We start from the raw sequence: 9,401 nt of genomic DNA, 5'->3' as shown, positions 1-9,401 counted from the left end.
GAGCTTTTATGATGTGGCACGGCAAACAACCTGCAGCCTGGGCAAATTGTCCTCACAGTAGACATTATGATAACATGCCACTGGATGGGCTTTAAATGAGGTTCGGAAAAAAAAAAAAAGACAAAACTGTGTCTCGTGGGATCCGCAGAAATTTTTTGGTGCTGTCGCCATGGCTACGTGGCGAGGCCCACCCACTTGAAAGGAGAAAATGTTTTTTTTTTCCACTCACCTGGCATGCTCTTTGCGCGGATGAGTGTGAAAAGGAGGCGTGTCTTTCGTCACGGCGAGCGCGGATATGATGAGCGCGTGCATTTTGGCATCTTGCTGTACATCGCTCCAAGATGAGCCAAGTGTGTGCTCATCTTATTCGCCACTAGAGGGCAAAATGTCAGCATTAATTGTGGTCATGAAAACACAAGTAAACAATTGGCATGACCACAATTTGGTCCTCGGTGATAAATAATGCCCACTAAGAGATGACTAAAAGTGATTTTTAAACTACAGCGTTTGCTTTTTGTCCTAACATATTTGCTGAGCTAAATTTAGTCCCGATTATCAGTATGTGAGGAATCCGCCTAACTACCGACCATGTTGATGTGGGCATATTATTTATGACAACTCATCACTTCTCTTATGATGGAGCACTTCGGTCTTTTGGGGGGGAGGGGCGACTGTCAAAAAACGCGGAAAACGTCCAAATCTTTGATTCTCAGTTTTGCTATTAAATATGTTTTGATGAGGCGGAAAATGCTAATTCTGACTGGCAAATTGCGGCGCGCGACAACTTATTTCGAACCATACATTTAATTTTTAGTGTATACAGTTATTTCATTCTCAGGGAATTGAGTTAATGCTCAAATTTGGCCCAGTTATCGCAATGTGTGTACCACATTTTGAATCATTTTGCAGCAAGCGAAGCAGCGCCGAATACAAAGTGAGTCAACAAACTAAAAGCACATTTTTATATAGCCCCCCACCCCCACTTCTAAATCCACCCATATTCTCTCCTCTCTGCCTCTGTGATTATGATATTTTAATTAATTGCAGGATTATATTTACAGTATGCATGTTAGCTGTTTATTTTGGAAGATGCCGGGTGAGAAAGCGGAAAGGGGGGGGGGGCTTAGTTGCCAAGCCGTGCAAAATCGTGTTACCGGGCCCCGGAAAAGTGTTTATGCACCGAAGGCTTGCACGTTAATTGGACGCGTTGTCGTGTATTGGGGGGGGGGTGGCTGTTTTACAGAAGCAACATGGCATACATGCTCATTAAAGAGCAGCGGAGAACTTTCAAGTGCACCGACAACTCCGTGGCAGGCAGTTGTGATGGACACTTGAAGGGGTTGCGTGGCTGCTCGTTGCCTTTTTTGGCACGCTGTTACGCTCCTAATGAGGCCAAGGTGTTGATGGAGATTAAGTTTAAATTAATGGATGTATATTACTTCATTTGTTTTAAAAGCACGCTATTTCACATCATTTGGTACACCTGCACAAAATAAACATGATGCAATATACTCACATGAAAGCACCGTACCTGAGGAAAAACAACCAATCAGAAGCAAAAGCACTCGCAAAAAATAAACTTCAATAACATTTAGTGCTAAAGGCATTGAGAATCAGGTGCTTTTCCTCGTAAATCACGCTGTCTGTCTGTTTTTCTTTCTCTCAGGGATGGTGGGGGTTTTTTTTAATATAAAATTTGAGGCACAAGATGGGGCAAAAGCAAGGTTATCCTAGATAACAAAAGTGATTTTCCCCCCAATATTTTACATCGCAAACTCCTCATTTAAGGAATAATTTGTTGTATTTGGATTGCTCATGTACCTAATGAAGTGTCCCGTTACTAAATATTAGCAGCACTCTTGAGTGCACAATCACACGCGGACTAGTGGTTAGCACATCTGTCTCACATTTCTGATATTCTGGGTTCAAATCTCTGGTCGGTCTTATCACTGTAAAGGCGCAATAGTTGCTAACAGCGCTCGTATTGGATCTCATTAGAATGCGCAGGTGTTCCTAATCTTGTGGCCTGACTGCTCGTGCACTACACACACACACACACACACACACACACACACACCCAAGTGGTGGCATCGCTAATCCCCAGTGGCTGGTCAGACACTTGCAGCGAGTGCGTCCATGCATGTGGAGCTCAGGCGGGGAGGATGCTGCGGAGGAGCCACGCAGGCAACCAGTTGCTCTCCAGCTGCCAAAGTGGATCCTCAGGCGCAACCTGTTGCCTCGGCGCGGGGGCAAGTCCAGCCCGATTGTAATTAGGAGGCCGAGCCGATCACAAAGTAGCTTGTCGACGATGGCGATGCTATTATAAGGACGACGACGAGGAGGAGCGGAGATTTTGGGCTGGTGGTGGTTCACCTCCTCCGTACGGAGGTTTTGCGGTGATCCGCGCGCGCGCCGCGTCTTTCGGTGCAGCTCCAAGGAGGGGGAAGGATGGTCGAACTGGAGAAGGAGGTGCTCCCGCTGCCCCCGCGGTACCGGTTCCGAGACCTGTTGCTCGGGGACTGGCAGACCGACGACAGGTAAGTCGAGCTGCCGACGGGGATGCTAGTTTTTACGCACGCACGGCGCAGCGCACTTTTTTTTTTTTTTGCGCAAATTAAAAAAAAGGGAGGGGGGGCGTCATCTCCGTGCAATTTGCGTTTCTTGTGTGTGACGGTGCAACAGGTCCACTTGTTAGCGTGCGCGCGCATGCACTAGCGGTTGAGAAGACCACGCCAAAAAAACGACAAAACACTACTTCCTAACTTTATGTTTTTTGAAAGTGCATCTCTGTTATACGGGAAAATTCCTCTCTCTAGCCGAGTAGGGTTGGAACCTGGCACAAAAGAGTGACGACGGAGCTATTGCATGTACCTTTTCCCCGTCATAATCGCAGAGATTCATCGTGGACCATCTGCCACCTGGACAGGCAATTTCAAGTGGCTGCTCCCAGTAACTGGCAATTAACCTTTGCTTACACTCCATTTGCAGGCCGGCAGATTTGACGTGCTATATGATAAGCAGTGCTTAATATGGATATTTCATTAGGACGTGTCATGGAAAAACCTCAACCTGCATTTGACACGCAGACTGAAGATCACTTGCTCGCTTGCCAGAGCTCGGGAGGCAGTTTTCAACTACAAACTTGTTATGGAACGACCCTGGCGCGGCTAGACAAATATTTTCCAAACGACTCCTAAATAAATGAGAAAACGTAATGGCACATTTGAACCTTAAGCACCGGCTCGAGCCGCAGCCCCGCATAAACGTCGTCTCTCCTGCCATCTGCAAATGTCACGTCGCGCCAGTGAGAGTCAACGGGATCTTTATCACATTACGTTACGCATGAGCAGTTTTGGGAAAAGCAAACTCCATCGCAGTTTAGAGGAAGGAGACATGAAAGGGAGAGGAGGCCCTATTTGTGCGAATGCTCGCGGAAGGACATCCTGGAACGTCGTCTATCGATCTAATCGATCGACCAATCGTACCAATCAATCGACTAATCTAGCTACAGTGTCGTCCGTCGCTCTATCCACCTACCTATCTTCTTTGTACAACTATTTAAGACATCGGCTCGATTTCACGTCAGCGCTCGTCAATTTTCACTTTCTGCGCTTTTCTTTTGCTCACTTACTGCCCAGCAATCGTCTTCAAGCGTCTGGTAATTTGTTCGCAAACTGGTGGCGGGATGACTCGAGTGTCTCGTGGCGTGCAGAAGTGTGGCATGCATGCCCTTAGTTCAGCTGATTACACAAACCTTTGGCACGGGAGCTTGGCGGTTAGTCCAACCACCACAAATTTCTCCAGGGAATGTAAACAAAGGGGAGCGTTTGAGATTGCTTGGTGGAGAAGTGTGTGTCAGCGTGTGTGTTGGTCTCACACTTGTTACCGCAATAGCCTGCGAACACAACAAGATCAAGTGAATAAGGACAAGCGCTTCAAAGTGTACAGCCAATGTTTGCCAGATGGATTTGCGAGGAAAGTTCAGCGCTGCATTATCAGTTCAACGGGATTATTTTCTCCCAACGTGTGATGACACTGCAGTTCAGGGCATTTGAGACGTGAAATTCATTGACAAACAAGCGAACCCGCCCGATAAGCAGACCGACATCAAGACTTTAAGGTTTGTCACCTGCAGAACATAACGTGAGCGAACGTTGCATTCTGGAAGCACGGGAACAAAATGAGTCGGCAAGTCAGTCGTAAAACGTACAAATTTAATTAATGACATTGAATATGGAATTATAAAATAATTTAGTTCTGATGCAAATGTGATCAGAGTGGATACAATTATAATGCTTGAAGCAAAAACAAGTGAACACAAACGGCGAAGCAACTCATGTAGACTGACAATACAAATAATAAAATAATATATAATATATATATATATATAAAATAATAAAAAATAAATATTTACCCTCTGTAAAAAATAACTGCTATTAGTAAAGCAAATGACACGAGTCGACTTTTTCAGTCATGCTTCGCCGGAATCACGAGCGTGTTTGTGATCACCCAAATACTTTCACGGTCAAACATGACGTGGCGGCCAAAAAAAACAAAAAAAAGCGCTGTGAAGATGCTGATCTCCATGCAAGGGGCTCATTAGCTGCAATAAAGTGGCCGGATTAAAAAGCGGGGCTGAGCTGAGATTGATCGTGACACGGGGCTTAATTACCGGCGGATCACACAGCGTTTTGCCGCCACGCTGCATTAATGGTGGCGTAGCCGTTAAGAACAAAGACATTGATGCCTCAAAGCGCCACGCCGTGCGACCGCAACCTTGCCGCATGAACTCATTGTCACTCGTGACTTAGAGCCCCACTCTGCATCTGATTCAAGTGTCTTGAATTCAAGTGGTTATCCTCGGTTCAAAAGCACTCGTGTCGCCCGCTGAAATGCATCCAAAGGCCCTCAGGTGACTCCATTTTCCCCACAAATGACGCCGAAGACGCTGCATAATTTATGTGCCGCCCCCGCCTTTTTTGATTGCATTCGGAAGTCCCGCTCTTGCCAACGATGGTCACGGCTTTCTCGTGTAAGTCATCCATTTTTTATGAACGGTTTACTTTTACCACTTGAACTGAGGTCGGAGACCTTGTGAAGAAAGTTTTCTCGAGGTATTACGACATTTGGGGGGAATTCAGGATAATATATAACGGGAACGACCTCAATTGGGTTCAGGTCTGGTGATTGACTTGGCCAGTCTAAGACCTTCTACTTTTTCACGATGATGAAGTCGTTTGTTGGCTTGGCCTTCTGTTTCGGGTCATTATCTTTTTGCATCATGAAGCTTCTCCGGATTGGATTTTTCTGTAAATTTCCAGACAAAATGATTGGCCCTGTAAACGTCATGGCCAACCAATCGCAAGGCTTTCTTGACATTCATTCTTGCCATAAATTCCACACAATCCCACCCAAAGATCAGGAAGAAGAACTCGGGAAATTCTGTTGCTGTACGTTTTGTATGTTTTCTGTTTTGACTCCATTGTGAACATTTTATTTGACGTTGTGAAGTTTTACCGGAAATCGTTAAAGATTTTTGTTGCCTGTGTGATTTACAACATTGACTTTGGAAGATCAGTCGGGCTGCAAACACAGTGGCATGCAGGCAGTTTATTGGCCAGTTGGTATTTGGGGGGGGGGGGCGACTGGAGGGGGGGGGGGGCTGTCATTGTTCTGACATGAAAGAGAGAAGCCTTCTCGCTGCCTGAATGTGAGTTTGCTGCGGGGTTCCTGCCAATTTGCACAATCAGTCGTGCTAATAGATGTTTTTTTTTCTTTGTTTATTTTAAAGCCGCCTCTCTCATCGAATGGACACTATTTATATTCTCTGCCAGTGAGACCTGTGGGTGTCCGCTCTTGAGAGGATGCCAGATGACTAGACACTTAAAGGCAGTTGTCAGGCGATGAAAACAAAAAAATTTTTTTTTTTTTAAATCGTATACTTGTTATTGGAGTTTGTTTGCACCCCTTGACCTTGATGCTAAAAACAAGCATCCTGTTCTGCAGCACGCTTTATTTATTTCTGTAATTCTATTGGACAGATTCACTTGACCAGAGAGAAATATTTTTTATAATGATTTCACAAATGTCTTTCCCTCTTTTTTTTTTTTTGTTTGAGCTATAAAAGTTTGTGCAATACAGATCCCCCCCCCCCAAAAAAAAAGCGACCGAGGCACTGGATTTTTTTATAAAGTTTGATCCCAGGCATTATTTATTTTGAAAATGGCATTGCAGGCCCGGATCAAACGCTCCAGCAGGCCATATAGGGCCCCGACAGCCATAGGTTTCTCACCCCTGACTTGGGAGGCATTTCTAGAATTCTCAAAGAGCTCATTTTTCTTGTCTTGTCTCAACCTACTCTCGTAAGAATTTTGATTTTATTTGTATTTTTTTGCACAGCCATAAACACAAAGAGCCGCACAAAATAAAACATTACAGATGCATTGCTGCACAACAGCGGGAGCTCTCTGGAATTACCAACATGCTCGCAACAACGTAGCGGCTGACTGTCGTCTTTCTATCGCTTCACGCTTCGTCTCCGTCTGCTCTTTCCCAGCAACCCCCCACCTCCCTAAATTTTGCCACAGTCCTAATAACCCCGAGTCGAGGCCTATCCTCACCAGCGATCCGTCACTATGGTCAATATCCTCGCCACATTCACGCCTTGGCTTTTGTGTATTTAGCGAACGAGCGCGAGCATCGGCAAAGGATCCCGTCTGTCATTTACGATACCGGCGGAGCGTGTGATGAGAGGAGTCACTCTGTAAAGTCGGCGATATGACAGAGGTGTGTGTCGTTCTCGTGCATTTCAACGCTGGGGAGAAAAAACAAAACAAAAAAAAAAAGCAACCTGAGCGGGTAACAGGAATGAACTGCACATGGTCGATGGGAAGCGGAGACGTCTAATGAAAGCACGATGCCGACGTGATGCGCGTCCCGTCGGGTTCATTAAAAACAAAGCCTAATTGATATCGGCAAAGGTGGAAAGCGGTCAATGTGTTCTCGCGGGAGTTAAGTCCGAAGTCTTAATGAGAGTCCTTTTAAAGAACATGGCTGCGTACTGAACAGGGATTCGGGGAAACGATTGTGGATCTGCTGTAGGAAGGCTGCAGATGTTGAATTGTTTGATTTTATTACGACAATTATCTCATTAATTAATAGAGCAATCGCATAAATTTTTATTTTTTTTTTGGAATGATAAAATGTAGACGAGAGGGACAGGTATTATTCCCCGCGTGACTTTTCGCACATGACTGGTAAGTGACGTGGGTGTCGGCGAATTCGAGTGCACAGAGTTGAGAGTATTCTTTGTCTTCTACAAACTCAGCCCTCCTTAACTTCGCAAAGCACAAAATGAAACCGGCGTCACGGTCGACCGTTGTAACGTCCGAGCGATTTCTGGTGTCGGATGTTGCCGGTGGGCCTCCCCTGGCGCGCGCGTCGGATCGCTAACGCGCGCGTCCACCGATCACCGCGGCCTTATTCCCAAACCGTGTTAGCGTTTCATACGTTTCATGTTTCATGCCTTTCTGCACCGCTTGAAGATAAAACACAAGAGTTGATTTGTCTGCCTTCATCTGCAAATGAAACGTGAGCTCGATCGGCGCTCGGATTGAAAGCGAGTTATCCAACGTGAGCGATATATTCTTTCATGCTTTGGCCGATTATTCTCCTCGTCCGAGACAAAGTGTGGCTCGCAAGCGACGTTTGCGCTGCGAGCGGTGAGTGGCAAAAGCGAAGCGCGATGAGGCAAGGCTGATGACGTCAGGGAGCAAAAGGCCCGTGCACCGCCACGGATGACGTTTGAAACTTGTCAGACATGGAAAAGCCGCGGCTTGGATGCGCTCGCACACCTCAAAGATTAAGGACGCCGCAACTTTTAATTTGTTCGTTCATTTCAAAGTGAATTGTTTTCCTTTTTTTTTTTTTGGAGAGCACTCCTGCCTTGCTACCCTGCAATTGTGTCCTCCACCGTGCCAGACGTAACATTAAAAGGACTATTTTTGTTCCAATCAAATAAAAAATAAAAAAGCGGAGATAGTTTGACACTAATTGCCCTCCCATATTTAAACGCCAAACCTTTTCTTTTTCTTGGATTAATTATTCAAGTAATTATAATCCCTCAAAGTAGAAATTCACCTGACACTGCTGTATTTTTTTTTCTTGCAAAAACCACGGAGAGGATCCACAGAAACCAACAAGCGATTTCCATTCACCCCAACGGCCAATTTGGAGTTTTCGATCAGTCTGGATTTGTTATCAGCTTGCACTTTGTTAGCACAACGGTGGCGGTGCGAATGAACCTGCGCATTCCAAACAAGCGTCGTCCTTTGGGTTTTATTTATTACCCAGACGATCGAGCGATTATTTCCTCTTGATGCATTTAGATGATTGAGGGAGTTACAAAGAGACGCGCAACATGCTGGATGTGTTGTCTGACAAATTGTGTCGCTTTTTATTCATTTCAGGCATTAGGAAAATTGGGGCGCTGTCCGTGGTACTTTTCTTTTCAAGCTTTCCAAACACTTGAAAGCACGCACGTCTAAAACGTCCTCTCAGATGAAGTCTATAAAAAGTTAACAGTAAAATTTATGGCAATAAAAGAACATTTTAAAGACGACGTGCAGTTGAAATAAGAGAATAACTTTTTTTTTTAGTTCGGACAGCAATTTCGATGTCTTGTTTTAATCACAGACAACATTAAAGGTTTGTTACAACTAAAAGAAAAAAGTTGCTCGAAAGGAGTAACAATATAAGAAATGCATTTATCAGTGCAACATCTGAATCGGGCAGATTTTTATTAGATTTTTTTTTTCATAACTGAATGAAAGTATCAAGATCACCCGTGGAGCATTTTGAGATTTCAGGCATGATGAAGCGATTTGGAAAGGCCTCCGCGTGTTTCATGGACGTGTTCAAATCAAAACGCTCCTGTTAGCGACGTGTGCAATTAGTAACATTTTGCTCCCGCTTCACAGGCGCTCCAATCGAGGATGTCACATTTCATTGTATTGAGGACTACTTTTTTTTTCTTTTTGTCATCCCCACATGCTGCTGAATGTGGGTCAGGGACAAGATGTTATGTCAATCATTTTGTCGTAGCAGCCTTGGAGAACAAGAGCGCATCTCTTGAGCAATTATTGACGCACGCAGGTGCCAAAGTGCAATTTACTTGCCGCTCGTCCTCATTTTTGAGTCTCCATAATATTATTGGAGGTCTTTTCCCTTTGCTATTTTTATTTTTTTTTTTTAAACAATGTCTTCTTATTAGAGATGACGGACTACTGAATGCAGCGCAATAAACTTGCCGCTACTTTATGGCTGTCAGCATTTTTCCGCCGAGCGCTTTGAATGAAGGGACATATTTCTTTGGAACAAACGAAAACGGCGTCACCGGGAGC

At 44.9% G+C, this 9,401-nt stretch overlaps 1 protein-coding gene across 1 annotated transcript in view; it reads left to right on the top strand.

Annotated features, from left to right (window-relative positions):
• Window positions 1-2,133: 2,133 nt before the first annotated feature.
• kcnt2b (potassium sodium-activated channel subfamily T member 2b) overlaps window positions 2,134-9,401 on the top strand; it is a 30,467-nt gene continuing 23,199 nt past the window's right edge. The window contains exon 1 of the mRNA XM_088316280.1: window positions 2,134-2,537. Coding sequence (XP_088172406.1) covers window positions 2,449-2,537 — 89 coding nt within the window. The 5' untranslated portion in view covers window positions 2,134-2,448. The remainder of the gene's footprint in view (window positions 2,538-9,401) is intronic.

Source organism: Idiotropiscis lumnitzeri, chromosome 15 (genome assembly GCF_059441095.1).
Source record: "Idiotropiscis lumnitzeri isolate Australia: NSW breed Sydney's pygmy pipehorse chromosome 15, RoL_Ilum_1.0, whole genome shotgun sequence".
Classification (NCBI taxonomy): domain Eukaryota; kingdom Metazoa; phylum Chordata; class Actinopteri; order Syngnathiformes; family Syngnathidae; genus Idiotropiscis; species Idiotropiscis lumnitzeri.
Note: the sequence above shows the minus strand (reverse complement) of the source record. Positions and strands in the feature narration are given on the sequence as shown.